Raw genomic sequence first — 23,445 nt, forward strand, 5'->3', positions numbered from 1 at the left:
AGGCTTCTCTGTCCATGGGATTTTCCAGGCAAGAGTACTGGAGTGGGGTGCCATTGCCTTCTCTGATATATATATATATATATATATATATATATATATACACATACACACACACACACACACCACCACACACACACACGGCGGTATTTACTTTACGAGAGAAATAAGAAAAAAAAAAAAGGAGGAAATAAATATGATAAAGAAGAGTATTATTCAAGAGAAACTAATTTATCAGAAGTTATTATAAATTTTATCCATTATATGAAACATTTTTCTGTTCAAAGAAACAGATAAAAATGGATAAATTATAACCACTCTTCATATTTTAATACAGTTCATCAAATTTTATCATGCATTTCTATAAGCTTGAATTATATGAACTTGGAAATAAAGAAACTAAACAGGAATAAATAAAGCAAATGCCAAGAATTCTTCAATACTGGGAGTAGTAAGTGAGCTGTGGAGGAAAAGGTCATCGAAAAACTTGATTTTAGGACAAAAAGATTTTATCAGAACTCCCTTCAGGCTCATCCTCTTCCAACTCTTCAAAAACAGGGCAAAACATAAACAAAGCAGCTGCTAAGTCACTTCAGTCGTGTCCGACTCTGTGCGACCCCAGAGATGGCAGCCCACCAGGCTCCGCCATCCCTGGGATTCTCCAGGCAAGAACACTGGAGTGGGTTGCCATTTCCTTCTCCAATGCATGAAAGTGAAAAGTGAAAGTGAAGTCGCTCAGTTCTGTCTGACTCCTAGGGACCCCATGGACTGCAGCCTACCAGGCTCCTCCGTCCATGGGATTTTCCAGGCAAAAGTACTGGAGTGGGGTGCCATTAACAGAAACTCTCTAAAGAAGCCAGTGGAGTAAAACTACTTTTCACAAAGGTAAAGAATAATTTAAGTATAATGCAGTGTGGTATAAGAGATCATTGTCAATAAATTCAGGAAAAGGTAATGTTTAAATCACCAGGTTTTTTTTTTTAATACATCACAAGTGAATTCCATAATAACATATATGTATTGAAAAAATAACCACCAGCTCATTTACTTCAAATAAACCACTTTTTCAAATTTAGAATTAGGGTAAAAGATTTTTTCCATCTCATTTGCTTTTTAAAATAGAAGGACTTCATAATCTGGAAAAATATATTTTAAAATGATCCAAATATTATATCAATTGATCATTCTAATCATCATCTCATAATGATGATTTCCTTCCTAAGAATTAATAAATCAGGCTAAAATTATAATGTATATGAGTTACTGCTTTGTTGCAATAAATCTCAGTTTTTAAAAAAATGGCTTCAAGATTCCGTAGACTTCAATTAATATAAATGTCATCTCAGTCAGCATAAGAAACATTACCTGAGCAAGCTATTCATTGAACAACAGTTTCTTAGTACAGAGAATGGAGAAAATAATACGGCCAATCTTACACAGTCATAACAAAAATAACAGACATAGTCTCTTCTAATTAAATTTTAACTGCTTTGTGTAACTACTGTGATGGTTCATGATTCACAGAGAATATTTGATCTCTGTTTCTGTAATTATCATTGGTATTATCACTAGTTGATGATAAGACCAGTATTCTTATGTGTCCACATACATTCATCTGGGACCATCTTCTGTATATTTGGTCAGGTTGTTTAACATTTCTGAAATGCCAACTGCTTTCCTCTTCATTAAGCTAAATCCTAAACATTGGAACATAAATCTTCCAACATTTATGACAATGTACCTCACTAACCATATCCCATAATAATATTCTCTGAATTCAGTGAACTTTTATAATTTTATACATAATCTGTATTATACTGTTAATATTGCCTTGTCCTTGTTTTCTAGGTTTACTGTAAATTTACTAAATCTCTACAGCTTCTCCACATTATGTATATATATGTATGCTTGCATGCATGCTAAGTCGCTTCAGTTGTGTCCAGCCCTTTGTGATCCTATGGACTGTACCCTACCAGGCTCCTCTGTCCATGGAATTCTCCAGGCAAGAATACTGGAGTGGGTTGTCATTTCCTTCTCCGGGGGTCTTCTGACCCAGGGATATAACCCTCGTCTGTTTCCTGCATTGGCAGGAGGGTTCTTTACCACTAATGCCACCTGGGAAACTCATATACATGTATGCTTTTCTGCTACATAAAATTTGTTTTTTAAGACAAAGGATTATCTCTTCCTTAAAAATAAAACACACATCCTCTAAAAAGCTAGTATAGCGGTGGGCATACAGTAGATGCCTCATGCATGCTTTTTAAGGTGAATCATATTGTAACCTTAATAGGTTAAGATCTTGTTAATATAAGATCATGTGGCTCTTTGATCTTTTCCATGATTAGTTCACCACCCCAACAGAGATAGAATTGAACACAATCTCCATGGAATCAACCTGGATGCTCTAATGGTGTTATTTCAACACACTGAACTGAAAATCCCAATCCCTTTCTAAACACAGGCACTTTCATAATTTTATTTCACATGTATAATAATGACTGGATTCTAAGCTTTCTATCTAACCACAGATAAACTCCACATCCTAAGTTACATGGGAACAGCTGGGAAGCTGGTAGAGGTGCCATTCTAGGGCAGAGGTGCCTTCTTCCAGAACAAATGAACCATGAATGCTATGGGTAACTCCTTCAAATGTTTCCCTTCTCATATTAAAATAGATGCTGATCCACATCCTTGTTCAACAGGTTATGTCGGAGGATTTAAAAGTCAATATTTCTCCTCTCTTAATTCTATTTCCCTATACCCAGCCTGTCCACTCTTTCTGTATTTTATAATCACTATGTATTTAGTGTTTGCTATGCTAAGTCACTTCAGTCGTGTCCGACTCTGTGTGACTCCAGAGATGGCAGCCCACCAGGCTCCCCCATCCCTGGGATTCTCCAGGCAAGAACACTGGAGTGGGTTGCCATTTCCTTCTCCAATGCATGAAAGTGAAAAGTGAAAGTGAAGTCACTCAGTCGTGTCCGACTATTAGCGACCCCATGGACTGCAGCCTACCAGGCTCCTCCATCCATGGGATTTTCCAGGCAAGAGCACTGGAGTGGGGTGCCATTGCCTTCTCCAATTTAGTGTTTAGAATAAAGCAAATAATTTTCACATACAAAGGAAATTTCTATTCTATTTTGCCATATACATATTAATATATAACTAAATACATATTGATTTAGCTTGAGGTTTATGGAAAACAATAAAGAAATCAACATTGTAGAAGGGGAAAAAATTAATAATAATAAATGCCAGCAAAAGAAATAGAAAGTTTTCAAATTGATTTCACAATCATTTGGGGCTTGACATATAAAATTCCATTTTACACTAATCCTATCTACTATTCTATCAGTACAGGATATCTTGGTAGATAATACGGTTCATGTTATTAAATAAATCATAAATGTATCATATTCCCAAATCTCATCTAACTGCTCTAAATTCCGTCTGTGGGATCAATAATATAACTCATTATGCCCGGGAAAAAAATGCCCTTAAGGCCATAGATATAAAAAGTTACCATAAGAGGATTTGCAAAATCAAAGAGGTTTTCAGAAACATGCACAATTTTAAACAGATTATAGTTCATCCACACATTCAAATACACCAAGTCTTACATCCTCTTGCACTACCTCCTTGTAGGAGCAGAATGAATATCATAATTATTGATTTTCCCCTGGAAAAAAATTCTTCTATTTTCAAAAGAAGCATGCACCATGCAACGTGCAAAAGAAATACCTTGGGTTTCTTATTCTCAGGGCCTGCTGACATGGACAATGCACAAGGTGAACTCAGCTCCTTGGTTCTTGTTAGACAGAAGGGAGGTGACGGAGCTGAGACAGATGATCTGTGGTCAGATATAGAGCTTTCGGATTTCCCAAGTCTTGAAGGCAGGGAAAGATTTGGGTGCAGTGCGGAGGGACTGAGCTGGTGTGTTTTTGTGGGAGGATTAGCCAGGGGGAGAGCAGAGGACCCCAGACAGGGAAGAGAGGCAGAGCTGGAGCTGGAGACGGGGGCTGGGGGTGCAGTAGACGGAGCCTGCCCTTGGCTAGAGACCGTCGCTTGTGCGCTCTTAGATCGGTTTATCAGGTTTGAAAGAGCTGGGGACGGATGGTAGCGTCTCTCTGGTGAGGAGAGCATGGCCCTTGGGTTAGTGGGAGGAGACACAGAAGACGATGTGGAGGAAGGTGATGTAGAGGCATGTGAGCAGATATCCCTGGGCTTTCCAGGGCCTCTGGGGTCAGCATCCTGTCTGCCTTTCGAAGACAGAGGAGAAAAGCTTGGAGGGACGGGAGGCAGACCCACAGAGCTGGAGGTACCAGTTTGCAGCTGGGAAGTCACTGGGCTGCTCTTCAGAGTCGGGGATGGCATTTTCTCTACAATCACAGAAGCGAAGCTGCTACCGCCCTGTTTTGGGGGAGAAAGGGCCGATGCCTGGGGAGAGGCTGCAGCTTTGGTGGGAGAAGGAAAGGGGAAGGATGGCTGGCTGAGGTCAGAAACCGGGTTTTCCCTTTGCTCTGGAGACCCTGATCGCAGGGAGCAACTTGAGAGGGATTTCTTAGGTGTGGATGGGGTTTGTTTGACTTTTTGATCAAGCGTGAGCGTGGAGGAAGCCAGGGAGTTGAGAGAGAAGGTGGGACAGGAGGCCGGGGAGAGGGGCCTTTGGTGAGAAGGGCTGGACTTCAGGATGGCGGTGAGGACGGAAAGCCTGGAGGGCACCGGGGGTTTCACCCCTGACCTCGAGAGGCTCCCGCTGGAGGACGCTTGGCTACAGACCGTGGAGGAGGAGCCGTGGAAAGGGGAGGGGAAAGCTCTGGGACTCGGCGAGAGCGAGTGCGTGACGATGCGCACGGGGATGTAGGAGGCTGCACTCGACTTCAGAGGAGCACCGGAGGCTGGTGAAGGAGAAGAGGCTCTCGGACTCTCTTTGGGACTAAGGACGTTCGAGGTGACCGTCTTCTTGAGGACTTCAGAAGTCTGCCCCGGGTTTTGCTGTGCTGTGCTTGGACTGGATGAAGGAGACCCTGATAACTGAGCGGGTTGGGGGACCTGTGACGTCGAGGACGTGCCCTTCGGTGCAAAAAAAGGTGCAGAGTGAGCGGAAGTTTGAAAGTACGTGGTTGTTTCTTCCACCAGGGCCCCGCGGGCATCCAGCCTCCTCGAGTGGAACTCCTCCAGGACAGAGGCGCTGGCGAGGTCGCCTGGGGCAGGTGGTGTTTTCTGATTAGTTGGAGAAACAAAGGAGAAAGCAGGTGGTTTACGGGCAAGCTGCTCAGAGGCAGTGGGAGAAGTTAACTAGAGGAAAGAGAAATAGACAGGGTCATAGGACATCATTTGTGAAACTGTCAAAGGATTCTTGTCACTCGTGCGTTTATGCAAACAGTCCTATTCGTTTACACAAAAGGAAGCCCTTAAACCTCCCCTCAAATGGAAGAAACTCATTTTGCTAATGAGGCGTTTCTTTGAATTTGAAATAAAATATAAATAAATGGTGAACTCTTAGACACTAGATCTCATTTATTCCCCAGAATACACATCAATATAAAATTGTATTTGCATGTCTCCCTTTGGAAAATAATTCATTGACAAAATCTAAAAGAGCTATCTTCTTTTGGAATTGGGTGATTTGAAAAGATTTAAATCATCATTAATATAAATTTCAAAATGCACTTTGGAAAAGGAAATAGCTTTTCTTCCATTGTAAGACTATAAACCATAATATGATAAAAATGATTACAATATTTCAAAAGTTTAACACACTTTGTTTAAAATTCTAAAAACTTAGACTTTTCCTACACATTGTAAACCTGAAAATAATGGCCAAAATTCAAAAGATACAGCACCCAACATCAACATACAATGATAAATTGAGAATGAAAGCCAAGGGTGAAATAGGAATGGAGTTTTAGCTTATGAAAAATATTTTCCCTAATTACTTGTCAGAATGAACAGTTAACAAATGATGTGAGTTATGCTGGAAGGAATGAATAGATAAGCATAGTACTTTATAAATGCAATCTGCCTGAAACAATGCAATTCACCAATCCACATCAAATAAAAAGAAAATAAAGAAATCATGTCCAAAAGTGGTTAGGGAGAGCCCATAAAATAACTGGGGATCTATATTCTTGTGCTATTTTTTTTAATTATCCAGTATTTTAAAACAAGTACTGAAATTATAAATGATTCTAAAGCCAAATCTTTTAAAGAGCAGTTTCCTTCCAAAATTATTGAATGGAGTCTCTCAGTCCATAAGGGAAAGGAAAATATTTGTACCAAAGAATTTAGAACATATCTGTTATCAAAAATATTAATAAATATTTATTAAGTTATATATGTTATAATATATAATATTATATATATTTAGTATATATCAGATAAGCTTACAACCATAATAATTAACTTAGCAAGAGCTTCATTTATAAACTCAGTAAAAGATATTTCTTGATTTTGCTTTTTAACATGTTAAAAAGATGCCCATCAGAATGAATGCAAAGATTTTCACATCAGAGCTTTGAGTCCTAAAAATATTTAAAACTGATAAATGCAAACAACTCATCCAAAACTTATGTTTCTGAATTAATGTACCCAAAATATTCCTTTCTTTTCATATGTAAATTTGTTTGTAAATTTGCAACACAGAATTCTTGCCACATAACTAATTTTTGAATATTTTGGCATGTAACCCAGAATATCTGAAAATCAGGGATAATTGAAAATTAAGCAAAATTCAATAAAATTGAGATAGAAAGTTTAACAACCTCCTCACATAAGTTCTACTTAGAAACAATTCTGCTTATCCAGTGTTTGTAAAACCAACTTATAAGATTAGTTGTAAGTGAAAGTTCTCTGTTTCCAATGATTGATCTCTTCTCACAGAAGGAATGAAGAAATTTCAAGACTATGTAGAGTCTCTTTTTATGTTATGCCATAGCTTCTGGTATAAAAATTTTTTTAATTAATCACAGCCACAAAAATCCCATTACCTTTTCAGCCATGTTTCCAAATAACTTCACTTTATATAACAAACTCACTAATTCATCCTGATTATCCTGTTAAAATCACAGGACTGTGATTTTGAGGGTCTCATCAGAAGAAAAGACTCTTCTCTCCAACTTCCTCAAGACCATGGCTTCTAATTAATTACCAAACATTCTATTGCATGAAGTCCTGTCTTACCTAATATAAGTAATTCTAAAACTTGATTACTGAAGAACTAAGAAAAGTTTAAAGAGAAAGATTCTGAAGAGTCTAAGAATGTTTTTATTATATTTTTCTAATCAATGTACTAATAAGCATTTGCAATATATTTTTTGAATTTTATATTATCCTAATTTATACTAAAATAAAAATGTGGTACCATATTCTTATAAAATTCCCAGGAGAGGAGAATGCCTTTTGTAACATGTAAATGAAAAAGATTCATTTCTTGAGTTCCTCTTATTAATAAGTTAAAAAAAAAAAGAGGGTATAAAGACATGAATAATTTTATGCAGAAAGAAAGGATGGATACCTGTCAAAATTTAGTCAACTTACTCAGAATAGGCCTTTTATTTTGCCTCTCACCTGTAAACCCCTTACAGGGGATAATACACTTCTCTAAGATGCCTGCAAATTATTTCAACCCCTTCATCGTCTCCCATTAATACCCTCTGTTCTGTTCTCTAGGTTTGTTACTGATGTACTCTAATTCCTTCTCTCTCAAGCCTGTTCTCTGTCCTCTCCTCCATTTATCTTCTAACCTGACCTTTGTTGATGCCTTTGCTTCAGAAACTTCTCTAAAAACACTGCTGACCGTGTTCTCTCATCCCCAGCTCTCTTCTGATTCCTTGAAACCCCCTCACCATATGCTTCCTTCCAAATCATTTCCAAAGCTTTCTCCTAGAAAAACTATCCTGAGCTCTGAATACATTCACAATAATCCCCATAACAGAGGATGCTTGCAATGTTCTGCTGTCATCAGGTGGAAGATCCTTATCCTAAATCCACCCTTGGATCCTGCATAATAGAGATTATCAGTTATTTGAACAACCAATCTCTGTAATAGAGCTGCCTTGTCATTTTAGTAAGTCTAAAATTAACTGTTTCTCAACACTATTCACAATAACCAACATATGGAAATAACCTAAATGTCCTTCAACAGATGAATGGATAAAGAAGACGTGATACATATGTGAAATGGAATATTATTCAACCATAAAAAAGAATGAAATAACACCATCTGCAGCAACATGGATGCAACTAGAGATTATCATACTAAGCAAAGTAAGTCAGAAAAAGAAAGACAATACCATATGGTATCACTTACACGTGGAATCTAAAATATGACACAAGTGTACTTAACTTCAAAATAGAAACAGACTCAGAGACAGAAAATAGACTTGTGGTTGCCAGGGGAGAAAGGTTTGGGGGAGAGATGAGTGGGAGACTGGGGTTAGCAGGTACAAAGCATTACATGCAGGATGGATAAACAAGAGCCAACTATATAGCACAGAGGACTATATTCAGTATCCTATGATAAACCACAAAGGAAAAGAATTTGCAAAAGTATATATATATATATATATATGTGTGTGTGTATATAATTTAATCATTTTGTTGTACTGTAGAAATTAACAGCATTGTAAATAAACAATACTTCAATAAAAATTAACAAATAAAATTAACTGCTTCTGTGTATATTCAGTTTTTTCCCAGCGTGTCCATGGATTCTGAGACATCAGACTCCAAGCCAGAGTGCCTGATCTGCTGCCGCCTGATGTTCTGAATAGCGACGAAGATTTGAACCAGGTTGGTCCATATATACAGTTGTACTCTTTCCCCTCAACTGACACAGTCATACAAGGCAGAACTTCTGATTCTCCCGTGTCCTCAAATGCAGTCCTTACGTCATAACAGCTAGGTCTCCCAACATACCTACTGCTCTGTCCTCTTCTCACAGATGGACATTCATAGTGCCATCAACACCTCCCCATACCTACCATGAACCGATTGTTCCTTCACAACAGAGCCCTTCTCTTATGACCCAGGCTCATCTCCCTCAACCCCTGCTAGTTTGCATTTTAGGTTTTAAAATTACTTTTTTAATCTCAACCTTTTGCAAGCACTGTCAACATTCTGTTTTGTTCTTTTGCCGATCCACTTGGCAAGTTGTTATTCTTAAATCAGTCCCACCAACTGTCCTTATGCTCCTAGATCTAGTTTACCTAAAGCCACTATTTTAAAAAATCTAATATAATCCTGTTGATTGGCAGGGCCACTGCACTTATTTATGAGTTTGTCCTGCATAAGGGTATCAACTGAGAGTGAGAAAGGCGTTTCCTGAACGAGGCAGAGGGGGTCCCTGTCTCTAGTTCACCCATGTGCTGGTAAGGCACTGTGGATGGGCACCAACATAAATGTAAGCTCTGTTAATCTCAGCAGGACTGTGTACCACTCACCTTTTGTGTGGACTGTTTGGGATTTTTTTCCCTCTCTTATATTTTGACCCCAGCTTCCTCTCCTGTTCTAAACAACAGCCTTCAACAAAGTTAACACTCTCCACAAACCCTTTTCCCAACACCACCCTCACTATATTCAATAGATGACCTGCTGCTGCTGCTAAGTCGCTTCAGTCGTGTCCGACTCTGTGCGACCCCATAGATAGCAGCCCACCAGGCTCCCTCGTCCCTGGGATTCTCCAGGCAAGAACACTGGAGTGGGTTGCCATTTCCTGACCTAGGTTATTTTTATCCAAGGAAAATTGAGACTACCAGGAAAATTAAATTTTTCTAGAACTTTCTTTCTCCCCTTTCATTCATTCTATGGAAATATAATGGACTTCCCTTTTTAAAATGCAAATTCCCCAGTCTGCTCTGCATTCCAGCAGCTTTTGTTTTCTCCAGGATCCCATTTCATCAGTCCCCCGCCCCCCCATAAGCTATGTATCCATCTTTTTTTTTTTTTTTTTACTGATTTGCTCATCCTAAAAGCAGAATACTTACAATCTTTAAAAAGTAATAACTATCATGTAGTGGACTGTAAAAATACCCACATTTTTCTACTCTTTTTATAAGAAAGGCAAAGTCCTTTTCTTCACTTACCCTTTAACCTCAACTGGCCATATGACCTGTTTTGACCAGTGGGTCATTAGCAAATGTAATATAAGACATACTGAATTGAAAAGCACTTGTGGATTGGTGCTTGCTGGCTTGCTGAGTGGACAGCATCACCTTGATGTAAATGAGCCCAGTTCCTCACTGGAAGAACTACAAGACCACATCTCAGTTAACCAGCCAGCAGCTGACCCAGAAGCCAACCGCAGGCACATCAAGAACCACAGTAAAGATCACCTGAGTCTGACCCAGATCTGTAGAACCACCCAGCTGAACACAGACAACTGTTGATCTGTACATTTTTTAGCTAAATGAATGATTGCTGTTTGAAAACACAATTTTGGCACAGTTCATTAAGCAGCAAAAACTAACCGATAGAAGCATGTGCACATACATGCACCAAGTTGGCATCCATAAACACCCTATTCACAGGTCCACACAGCTTTATTCTGAGTCACTTCTGAATCTATATCTTTGTGTTGATTTCCTTATTTCTTGTGGCCAACAAACCCTAAAGTAACTTCCCACAGAAGCCCTCATCGACTGCCTTCATAATCCCTTCTTCATTATAGATGGAAACTGTGACTTGCTTCTAGCTAATCGAACCTGGCAAAGGATTTTGCAGATGCATTTAAAGTTCCTAATCAGGTGACTTTAACTTAATCAAACAGGAGATGCTCCTGAGTAGGCATCACCTACTGCAATAGAGCCATCTGTTTCTTTAACTTTACCCTTTGTATTCCATTGCTTATGCTACATTATATTGCCTATAGCGGGAAATATACAGGAGAGCCCATTCTCAAGGCTCTTAATTTTAAAGGCATAACATTTCCCATTCTTAAAGAGATAAAACATTGTGGAACAGAGAATAACATCTATTTTGTTGGCAGTCTATAGGAACATCATGACCTGACCTATATGGACAGCTGCAAGAACAAAGGATTCCAACACTAAGAAGTTTGCAACAACTAACCACACTTCCTTCCTTTTTACTATTGATTTAAAAAAAAAAAAAAAAACTGAATACTAACTTGGGGAAGACAGTTCCTCGGAACAGTGGCTTGCCATCTTTTTGGTCTGCTCAGTTAAGTTCAGTTCACTTGCTCAGTCGTCTCTCATTCTTTGCGACCCCATGGACTGTAGCATGCCAGGATTCCCTGTCCATCACCAACTCCTGCAGCTTGCTCAAATACACGTCCACCGAGTCAGTGATGCCATTCAACCATCTCATCCTCTGTAGTCCCCTTCTCTGCCTGCCTTCAATATTTCTCAGCATCAGAGTCTTTACCAATGAGGCAGTTCTTTGCATCAGGTGGCCAAAGTATTGGAACTTCTGCTCCAGCATCAGTCCTTCCAAAGAATATTCAGGAATTATTTCATTTAGGATGGACTGGTTGGATCTCCTTGCAGTCCAAGGGACTCTCAAGAGTCTTCTCCAACACCACAGTTCAAAAGCATCAACTCTTCAGCGCTCAGCTTTCTTTATGGCCCAACTCTCACACCCATACATGACTACTGGAAAAACAATAACTTTGACTAGATGGACATTTGTTGGCAAAGTAATGTCTCTGCCTTGTAACATGCTGTCTAGCTTGGTCATAGCTTTTCTTTCAAGAAGCAATTGTCTTTTAATTTCATGGCTGCAGTCACAACCTGCAGTGATTTTGGAGCCCCCAAAAATAGTCTGTCACTGTTTCCATTGTTTCCCCATCTATTTGCCATGAAGTGATGGGACCAGATGCCATGATCTTAGTTTTTTGAAGGTTGAGTTTTAAGCCAGCTTTTCCACTCTGCTCTTTCACTTTCATCAAGAGGCTCTGTAGTTACTCTTCACTTTCTTCCATAAGGGTGGTGTCATCTGCATATCTGAGGTTATTGGTATTTCTCCTGGCAATTCTGATTCCAGCTTGTGCTTCATCCAGTCTGGCAATCCACATGATGTACTCTGCATATAAGTTAAATAAGCAGGGTGACAATTTATAGCCTTGATGTACTCTTCCCAATTTGGAACCATTCCATTGTTTCATATCTGGTGCTAACTGTTGCTTCATGACCTGCATACAGATTTCTCAGGAGGCAGGTAAGATTGTCTGGTATACCCATCTCTTGAAGAATTTTCCAGTTTGTTGTGATCCACACAGTCAAAGGCTTTGGCATAGTCAATAAAGCAGAAATAGATGTTTTTCTGGAACTCTCTTGCTTTTCGATGATGCAACGGATGTTGTCAATTTGATCTCTGGTTCCTCTGTCTTTTCTAAATCCAGCTTGAACATCTGGAAATTCTCAGTTAAGTTCAATACTGTTGAAGCCTCGCTTGGAGAATTTTGAGCATTACTTCACTAGCGTGTGTCATGAGTGCAACTGTGAGGTAGTTTGAACATTCTTTAGCATTGCCTTTCTTTGAGATTGGAATGAAAACTGACCTTTTCCAGACCTGTGGCCACTACCGAGTGTTTCAAATTTGTTCGCATATTGAGTGCAGCACTTTAACAGCATCATCTTTTAGGATTTGAAACAGCTCAACTGGAGCTCCATCACCTCCACTAGCTTTATCATAGTGATGCTTTCTAAGACTCACTTGACTTCACATTCCAGGATGTCTGGCTCTAGGTGAGTGATCACACCATCGTGATTATCTGGGTCGTAAAGATGTTTTTTGTACAGTTCTTCTGTGTATTCTTGCCACCTCTTCTTAATATCTTCTGCTTCTGTTCGGCCCATACCATTTCTGTCCTTTATTGTGCCCATCTTTGCATGAAATGTCTCCTTGTTATCTCTAATTTTCTTGAAGAGATCTCTAGTCTTTCCTATTCTACTGTTTTCCTCTATTTTTCTGCATTGATCACCGAGGAAGACTTTCTTATCTCTCCTTGCTATTTTTGGAACTCTTCACTCAGATGGATATATCTTTCATTTTCTCCTTTGCTTTTCATTTCTCTTCTTTTCTCAGCTATTTGCAAGGCCTCCTCAGACAGCCGTTTTGCCTTTTTTGCATTTCTTCCTCTTGGGGATGGTCTTGATCACAGTGTTACGAACCTCCATCCATAGCTCTTCAGGCACTCTATCAGATCTAATCCCTTGAATCTATTTCTCACTTCCACTGTATAATCATAGGGGATTTGATTTAGGTCGTACCTGAACTTTCTTCAATTTAAGTCTGGATTTGGCAATAAGGAGTTCATGATCTGAGCCACAGTCAGCTCCCAGTCTTGTTTTTGCTGACTGTATAGAGCTTTTCCATCTTTGGCTGCAAAGAATATAATCAATCAGATTTTGGTATTGACTGGTGATGTCCATGTGTAGAGTCGTATCTTGTGTTGTTGGAAGAGGTGTTTGCTATGACCAGTGCATTCTCTTGGCAAAACTCTGTTAGCCTTTGCCCTGCTTCATTTTGTGCTCCAAGGCCAAACTTGCCTGTTACTCCAGGTATCTCTTGACTTCCTACTTTTGTATTCCAGTCCCCTATGTTGAAAAGGACATCTTTTTTTGTTTGTTTGTTTTTTGATGTTAGTTCTAGAAGGTCTTGTAGGTCTTCATAGATCTGTTCAACTTCAGCTTCTTCAGTGTTACTGGTCAGGGCATAGACTTGGATTACTGTGATATTGAATGGTTTGCCTTGGAAATGAACACAGATCATTCTGCTGTTTTTGAGATTGTATCCAAGTACTGCATTTCAGGCTCTTTTGTTGACCAAGAGGGCTACTCCATTTCTTCTAAGGGATTCTTGCCTGCAGTAGTAGATATAATGGTCATCTGAATTAAATTCATCCATCCAGTCCATTTTAGTTCTCTGATACCTAAAATGTTGATATTCACTCTTGCCATCTCCTGTTTGATCACTTCCAATTTACCTTGATTCATGGACCTAACATTTCTGGTTCTTATGCAATATTGCTCTTTACAGCATCGGACTTCACTTCTATCACCAGTCACATCCACAACCGGGCATTGTTTCCACGTTGGCTCCGTCTCTTCATTCTTGCTGGAGTTATTTCTCCCCTCTCCTCCGGTAGCATATTGGGCATCTACTGACCTGGGGAGTTCCTGTTTCAGTGTCATATCTTTTTGCCTTTTCATACTGTTCATGGGGTTCTCAAGGCAAGAATATTCAAATGGTTTGCCATTCCTTTCTAAAGTGGACCACATTTTGTCAGAATTCTCCACCACGACCCTTAGTCTGCTGGCTTTCTGAATAAAGTTGCTAGTTCATGTCCCAATAACTCTTCTCTCAATTTATTGACCTGACACATTGCAAGTAGTATGAGCTTGGAGTTGGTAATACTAATCAAGTGGGCCCTTTAAAAGAGGTTCCAAGTGCTAGCAATCAAAGTAACAAACTCTCTCTATTGCCAGCTTTATGAAGCAAGCTGCCATGAATTCTACATCCTCAAGGGAATGAATTCTGCCAACAACACAGGGGAGTTTAGAGACAGACCCTTCCCTATAAAAGCCTGAAGATGAGAGGAACTTGACATCTCGGTTTCAAACTTGTAAGACCCAGCTCAGCTGTGCCCAGACCTCAGATCTACAAAAATCTGGAGAAAATAAATAGGTTTTTTTTTAAAGCCACTAAATTTATGATAATCTGTTATGCAACAATAGAAAAGTAATACTTTCCCCCTGATTCTTAACAGCTTTTACCCCATGCTCTTCCATAGAATCTGCCATCAGCAATGTTCACAATGGTTTATTTTTTCCTTAAGCTCCATAGTCACTTGAATCCTTATCTCTTCTGATTTCTCTACAGAATCTGGCTTCCAATCTTGTCCTCCTTTTCAAAACTGTTTATCTGTGGCCTGTATTTCATCACTCGCCTAGCGTATTTCCTTGGATATTTGATGAGCTCTTAGCTCCTTCTATTTCTACCCTTTCCTTGCATGTCAGTACTTCCCTGGCTGTCCCCACTGCCTAGAATGCCCAGGCCCCAGTGGTCGGCCAAGAATACTTTGGCTCATCTTTCACATTTCAACGCAGACAAATGTGAACCCTTCCCGGTAGTCCAGGGCAATCTAGGCCTCCTCCTCTAGATGTGTCAGTCTCCCTTGAACATATCACCTTTCATTGTCATCGTTTTCAGGCTGCATCTGTTTTCCAAGCCCCTTGAAGGCAGGTACTATGTTTTTTTTTTTTTAAGTTTACTTCCGTAGTGTCTAAGGCCTGGCATGTTACCTTCTTTCAGGAATGAAGAAATAAATGTCCAGTGGGTTTAGGAAGGCCAGAGAGCAGGGTCATGGGAAAAGGAGGATCATTCATTCATTCATCAGACCCTTTCTAAGCACCTATAGCATCCCAGGCATAGGGGTTAGGTGATAGGGATGAGAAGGTTTTTTTGTCTTCACAGGGCTCAGAAATCTACTGGGGTAAGAGAGAGATAGAAAGGCTACTCTGATATAATGTGCCAATACGAACAGGGTATTTCAGTGTACAATAAAAGCCTGCTACTGCTAAGTCACTTCAGTCGTGTCCAACTCTGTGCGACCCCATAGACGGCAGCCCACTAGGCTCCTCTGTCCCTGGGATTCTCCAGGCAAGAATACTGGAGTGGGTTGCCATTTCCTTCTCCAATGCATGAAAGTGAAAAGTGAAAGTGAAGTCGCTTAGTGGTGCCTGACTCTTAGCGACCCCATGGACTGCAGCCCACCAGGCTCCTCCGTCCATGGGATTTTCCAGGCAAGAGTACTGGAGTGGGTTGCCATTGCCTTCTCCGAAATAAAGACCTAGGACTATAATAAAGGTTTCTATGTATAATGCCTGTCCAAATGATTTTCCAGACTCTCTTTTCCACAGACCCCTAAAATCCAGTCTCTTAATTACAATAATATGTGTGCCAATGTCCAAATTTCCCATAATTTGTTATAAGAACCTCCTCTATTTGACTACCATCAGTTCTTCTGATCTTATGTTTCATGTCCTTTCTTAAATTCTGACGTTCAAACTGTGTTTGAACCAATATATAAAAAATTTCCCTCCACCAATGTTCCTTACCCTATGCCCCCGAACATGCTGCCATTTCTAACTTTTTTAAATACAGTGAGTCATTTCTGAGAAGGTACCATGGGCCTAGGAACTATTCTAGCCTATACAGATGATCACATTCAATGCTCACAGGAAGGTTGATAGAATTGCTCAAAGGAAGACACTAAAATTTACGATTTCAAGTCACTACCCAGATGGGCATGACTATAAGTTGCCTGTCTCATTTTTGCTTTTTCATACCATCTCTCCAAAGCATGACCCCCCTTTCCTCACCACTTATCCACTCTTCAGCTTGATTTCTGCCCAGCACTGCACTCACACTGTTCCCATCAAGGTCATCCAATGACTTCCTATATTTATAGGAATTGTCTATTCCTATAAATGTCTATATTTAATGGACTTGGAGGGCCCTACTTTATTTGGCTTTGTTCTGTATTTTATTTGACTTGAATTATATTTATAATATTTTTATTGTGTTACATGTTTTTTCATAAACTATGTTCTGGAATAATATTTGAATAGAAGGCAGCAGGCAGCCCTTCGGAGAAGAGCTGGTCAGATGCTGGACAACCTCATCCCCACTCCCAGAGGAGGTGTGTGTCCAAGCAGGTAACCAGGACGAAGCTCTAGGCTCACACCTGGGGCAGCAGAAGGGGTCCCGTGTTCCAGACTGAGACAGTGGCCAGGTCAGAGCCCCACATGCCTGCCTCCATCCCCACAAATCTTCTAGTTTTACTAGTAGTCAAAGAAGAGAAAGCCCCTCCTTTCCTTGCAGGGGCCACACCTTCCCATAGAGGCCCCTAGGGCTTCAGCTCCACTTCTATCAGCTAAAGGCCTTCTGATCTTTCCCTTCCCTTTGATCTTGCCCTCTTGATCTCTTAGCTTCTAATCTCTAAATCAATCAGGAGCAAATATTAACCTGACTGTCCCACTTGGCAGAATTACTTGCTGCTGCACAGTAAGAAAATCTGGCAAGCAGCTAGAGAGTACGGAAGTACAGAATTGGCGAGGAAAGCTGCCTGCTTCAGGTGGTCTCCTGACATCAAAGGCAGAGAACCGTGTGTTTCCTGTGTGATAATCCCATGTTCGTGCTGAAAACATGTCATGCTGCCAGAATGTTCTTTCACGGATTGGTATTCTGTGTTCCCAAATGGATGTAATTGATACCAGATTCACTTAAGCTTAATAAAGAAAACATTATTGAGATACCTTAAAATTACTGATTAATTCATGTTTGTATATTTTGCTATCTTGGCCCTGTTTATCATTTTTTTTTGTTGAAAGTCTCTTTAGCTTTCCCTGCATGAAACCCCCCTCTCTAACTTTTTCAGTTCCCTCTCAGCCTCCTTCTTTGCTTCTCATCTTTCACAGGTTCTGGATACTTTACTGTGTCCTATCTTGTATCCCGTGTCTTCCTATGCTGCATTCTTTCCATGAGTAAACAATTCCATTCTCATAGCTTCAGCTTATGTGGCCAATGCCTCCAGTCTCCCATCTTCCGCCCATGTCCAGATTCATATTAGTATTCCCAGCCTCTTTCTAGACAGCATCATGCTGTACCATCAGGCATCTCAAATTCAACATCAAATGGCTCATCTCTTCCTATCCCCTCCCAAGACCTATTATTCTTTTCTCATTAATGCCAGCATTCATTCAATTTCCTTGGTTACAAATTTCAGTCATTGTTTATTTTTCTCCATGTATTGTCAAGGAGCAAATTCAGTTCATTCTATGCCACAAAGTCCCTCTTTTTGTTCCCATGGTCACTGTCTTTACTCCAGACTTTATCATAGGATTTTCAGATAAATCACTCTGTTTTCATGTATCCATATCCACCTCTCCTTTTAAGTCTAATCCTATCCAAATGTCATTTTCTCAACATTCAGAAAACGAAGATCATGGCATCCAGTCCCACCACTTCATGGAAAATAGATGGGGAAACAGTGGAAACAGTGTCAGACTTTATTTTTGGGGGCTCCAAAATCACTGCAGATGGTGACTGCAGCCATGAAATTAAAAGACACTTACTCCTTGGAAGGAAAGTTATGACCAACCTAGATACCATATTAAAAAGCAGAGACACTACTTTGCCAACAAAGGTCCGTCTAGTCAAGGCTATGGTTTTTCCTGTGGTCATGTATGGATGTGAGAGCTGGACTGTGAAGAAAGCTGAGCACTGAAGAATTGATGCTTTTGAACTGTGGTGTTGGAGAAGACTCTTGAGAGTCCCTTGGACTGCAAGGAGAATCAACCAGTCCATTCTGAAGGAGATCAGCCCTGGGATTTCTTTGGAAGGAATGATACTAAGGCTGAAACTCCAGTACTTTGGCCACTTCATGCGAAGAGTTGACTCATTGGAAAAGACTCTGATGCTGGGAGGGATTGGGGGCAGGAGGAGAAGGGGACGACAGAAGATGAGATGGCTGGATGGCATCACTGACTCGATGGACGTGAGTCTGAGTGAACTCCGGGAGTTGGTGATGGACAGGGAGGCCTGGCGTGCTGCAATTCATGGGGTCGCAAAGAGTCGGACATGACTGAGTGACTAAACTGAACTGAACTGATCCCTGGATAAGACATTCTCAGAAGTCTACACCAACATTCCAGAAATTAACTTTCAAAATCATTCTGAATTTTATTTGAGAGGATTTTGATTCAACTGCAGATATAACTTTTTTACTTTTGACTTAATGCTTTAAAATTACAGTCTTTAATGATTTTTAACATAATGTACTTTTAATTTATTTTTTATTGAAGAATAATTGCTTTACAGAATTTTGTTGTTTTCTGTCAAACCTCAACATGAATCAGCCATAGGCATACATATGTCCCCTCCCTTTGAACCTCCCTTCCATCTCCCTCCCCACCCCACCCCTCTAGGTTGACACAGAGCCCCTGTTTGAGTTTCCTGAGAGTGAAAGTGAAAGCTTCTCAGTCATGTCCAACTCTTTGCGACCCCATGGACTATACAGTCCATGGAATTCTCTAGGCCAGATTACTGGAGTGGGTAGCCTATCCCTTCTCCAGGGGATCTTCCCAACCCAGGGACCAAACCCAAGTCTCCAGCATTGCAGGCAGATTCTTTACCAGCTGAGCCACCAGGGAAGCCCCTGAGTTTCCTGAGCCATACAGCAAATTCCCGTTGGCTATCTATATTACATATGGTAATAGAAGTTTCCATCCATCTCACCCTCTCCTCCCCTCTCCCCAAGTCCATAAGTCTATTTTCTATGTGTGTTTCTCCATTGTTGCCCTGTAAATAAATTCTTCAGAGCCATTTTTCTAGATTCTGTATATGTATGTTAGAATATGATATTTATCTTTCTCTTTCTGACTCACTTCACTCTGTATAATAGGTTCTAGGTTCATCCACCTCACCAGAACTGACTCAAATGTGTTCCTTTTATGGCTGAGTAATATTCCAATGTGTATATGTACCACTTCCTTAAAAATCTAGGAGTAAAACCACCATATGACCCAGCAATCCCACTCCTAGGCATATACCCTGAAGAAACCAAAACTGAAAAAGACACAGGTATCCCATTGTTCACTGCAGCACTATTTACAGTAGCTGGAACATGGATGCGACCTAGATGTCCATCGACAGATGAATAGATAACATAAGTACTTTTACCGAAACATGCCACTTCAGCAGAAATATTTGGAACACAAAATACGCTCAACCCAATATTTATACTGACTATGTTCAAGGTGATATAGTAGCCACTGTAGGGAACAAAGTGCTTAATAAAAATGGATTCAAGGTGAACGTTACTTTTAAACACTTTACAATCTGTTAGGCAAGATAAGGCATGAACCTAAATAGTTACATACATATTGCAATAGGATCATTGTTATAGAAGATTTACAGAAAAAGCTACTAGAATTATCTTGAAGGAGCATTTGCTTTCACTGAAGTAACCAAAGCGGGCTTCATAAAGGAGTTAATATCTGAGCAAGGACTTCAAAGATATGAACTTTGAAATATTTCTGTTTTTTATATACCATTTGAACCTCATGTATATGCAAGACACTCCAGAAAGTGCTACAGATACAGAAATGAACAAGAGACAGACTTTCCCTTGACTTCAAATTGTCCTCAGTCTAGCAAGAAAGATAAAACCCATTATTAGAATCAGGTGAAAAGGAATTATATTGGAGATTTTCTAAAAATACTACAAACTACAAGGAAAATTACAAAGATGTAGGAAAGAAACTAAATCCTCTTCAAAGGGAATGTCTCTTGGAAACGGTGTTGCTTGGGCCTGGCTTAGAGTTCCAGGTAGCTGAGGTTACATGAGGATGGGCTGGGGAGAGAGCAGCATCACACACAGAAGGGTCAAGGGTCAGGGGTGCAAGGGTGTGATGCGTGAACTGTGATGACAGTTCAGGAGTGCTGAAGAACAGAAGCATGAGATGCGGATAGAAAGTGACCTCAAGGCTAGGTAATAGGTTAAAGGCCACACTAGGCATTAGGTGCATATTTTTAGGAATAACTTCATAAATTCCACAATACACGGATTCATTTTTACCAAGTAGACCAGAAATATACTTAATCAACTGCCTCTCTGATTGAAAAACTGACGTTGTTGGCTCAGGTAATCCAATCATGGGATAATCTTTAGGCTTTTTACATTAAGCTTCAACTACTGGCTACACTGGGCATCCCTCAGAGCTCAGTCGGTAAAGAATCTGCCTCAGTGCAGGAGACCTGGGTTCGATTCCCGGGCCGGGAGGACTCCGTGGAAAAGGGTATGGCAACCCACTCCAGTATTCCTGCCTGGAGAGTCCCCATGGACAGAGGAAGCTGGCAGGCCACACCCCATGGAGTCATGAGTGGACACAACTGACACACTGAACCACCACGGGCTACACCGGCTTCTCTGATGGCTTAGATGGTAAAGAATCTGCCTGCAGTGAGGGAGACCCGGGTTCAATCCCTAGGTCAGGAAGATTCCCTGGAGAAAGGAACGGCAACTCATTCCAGTATTCTTGCCTGGAAAATTCCATGGACAAGATGGGCTATAGTCCGTGGGGTCACAAAGAGTTGGACACAACTGAGCAACTACCACTAACACACATTGGCTACACTCAGCTTCTCAGACTGCCTTCTCTGATGCGCTGGCCTCTTCTGTTTAGTTTACATTTGTCAGTAACAGTCATCTTATTTTTATTTCATGATATCTACTAATGGATTATTATAGGAAATGGAATCCAAGACAATGGCTATTCACAAACACTTTAGGACCCAGGTTTCCTCCACCTGGAGTAATCATAATACTCGGCCACCACTAATGAATTAGGCTGAGCTATGCCTTTTCATTTGGAGCTTTGATAACTGTAACCTACTTTTAACTAACTTATTTTGGCCCCCTGAAAAAGATCCCAAATGTGTGTTTTTGTCTCTAGTTTGCCCTCTATATATTAGGTAACATAAAAACAAAATAAATGACCAACTCAGCAGTAGAAATACAGTAGTTGAGGAAAAGGATAAATTAAAAATCTAAATATTGCTTCATTAAGAATGTTTTTCCTTATTTATCTTATTTATATTTGGTATCATCATGTTTGCATGTTCTTCAAAAGTCCACATTAAACTACTCTCCACTGACTATGGAAGCTTCTACATCATCAACTTGCTTCTTTCATCATCTTTCCTGAGGCAAGAAAGAAATGTTTAAGTCTATCTCTACTTACTGGGAATATGTTTAATTAGATTATTAGAATTTTTCCAATAACTAGGTAAGAATAAAGTTCAAGAGGAAATAAATGTTTTAGTCCAATAGGCTGGACAGTGGTACCGCAGTGAGAATCTTTTATCACCCAAAGATGCTATGAGGATACTGGATGCTTTAAGTGACATAAATACATCATCAGGAAGTCAAGAAGGCTCCAAAAATAAAGATGTGGCACCAGAGATTTAAAAAGTGCCTGCCCTACAGTCTTGCAGAGGTCCTAGTAGTACCAAAAGGCCAACTCACCAATAAAAATGTTCTCCCAGCTACTTTAGGAAGCTTGCAAATACCTGGTTTAGAAGACTCTAAACAGGACACCGTGACACTGACTCATGCTCATTGTCACAGAGAGTTCTTCATTGATTCATTTTTCACTCCCAAAGCCAAGCCAGCCTCTGCATTCCTGACATTCTCTGCTTTGTCAAAGTCTGATAACTTCCTGACAACAAATAACCATTCTATTTTTGTTTTCCCTTCAAAATTCCCCCTTCCTCCTCCTCCTTTCCTGTCATCACAGATAATGGGTCTCCTACTGTATTCAAAGACTCTCCACTTAAAAGGAACCATTCAATCTTGCTGCTAAATTTTGTGGTGGGATCAAACTGAAAAATTCTTAAAGAGATGGGAATACCAGACCACCTGGTCTCCCTCCTGAGAAATCTGTATGCAGGTCAAGAAGCAACAGTTAGAACTGGACATGGAACAACAGACTGGTTCCAAATCGGGAAAAGAGTATTTCAAGACTGTATATTGTCACCCTGCTTATATAACTTATATGAAGAACACATCATGTGAAATGTCAGGCTGGATGGAGCACAAGCTGGAATCACAAGCACAAGATTGCCAGGAGAAATATCAATAACCTCAGATCTGCAGATGACATCACCCTTATGGCAGAAAGTGAAGAGGATCTAAAGAGCCTCTTGATGAAAGTGAAAGAGAGTGAAAAAGTTGGCTTAAAACTCAACATTCAGAAAACTAAAATCATGGCATCTGGTCCTATCACTTCATGGCAAATAGATGGGGAAACAATGTAAACAGTCATGGACTTTAATTTTTTGGGCTCCGAAGTCAGTGCAGATGGTGACTGCAGCCATGAAATTAAAAGATGCTTACTGCTTGGAAGAAAAGCTACAACCAAGCTAGACAGCATATTAAAAAGCAGAGATATTACTTCGCCAACAAAGATCTGTCTAGTCAAGGCTATGGTTTTTCCAGTAGTCATGTATGGATGTAAGAGCTGGACTATAAAGAAAGCTGAGCACTGAAGAATTGATGCTTTTGAACTGTGGTGTTGGAGAAGACTCTTGAGAGTCCCTTGGACTGCAAGGAGATCCAATCTGTCCATCCTAAAGGAAATCAGTCCTGAATGTTCATTGGAAGAACTGATGCTGAAGCTGAAACTCCAATACTTTGGCCACCTGATGCAAAGAACTGACTCACTGGAAAATACCCTGATGCTGGGAAAGATTGAAAGCAGGAGGAGAAGAGGATGACAGACATGAGATGGTTGGATGGCATCACCGACTCAATGGACATGAGTTGGAGTAAGTTCCAGGAGTTGATGATGGACAGGGAGGTCTGGCGTGCTGTGGTTCATGGGGTCGCAGAGTCGGACACAACTGAGCGACTGAACG

At 40.3% G+C, this 23,445-nt stretch overlaps 1 protein-coding gene across 13 annotated transcripts in view; it reads right to left on the reverse strand.

Moving 5' to 3' along the window:
* Window positions 1–23,445, reverse strand: part of MLIP (muscular LMNA-interacting protein) — a 301,030-nt gene that overhangs the window by 125,556 nt on the left and 152,029 nt on the right. For 11 of the 13 annotated variants that reach the window (XM_010848558.1, XM_010848555.1, XM_010848554.1 and 8 more), the window contains one exon: window positions 3,742–5,298. The exons of 1 other annotated variant lie outside the window; for it this stretch is intronic. In XM_010848558.1, the coding sequence (XP_010846860.1) occupies window positions 3,742–5,298 (1,557 nt within the window). The remainder of the gene's footprint in view (window positions 1–3,741; window positions 5,299–23,445) is intronic. One more of the 13 variants, XM_010848552.1, reaches the window with a different exon arrangement.

The sequence above is a fragment of the Bison bison genome, unplaced genomic scaffold, assembly GCF_000754665.1.
Source record: "Bison bison bison isolate TAMUID 2011002044 unplaced genomic scaffold, Bison_UMD1.0 scf7180017864270, whole genome shotgun sequence".
NCBI lineage: Eukaryota > Metazoa > Chordata > Mammalia > Artiodactyla > Bovidae > Bison > Bison bison.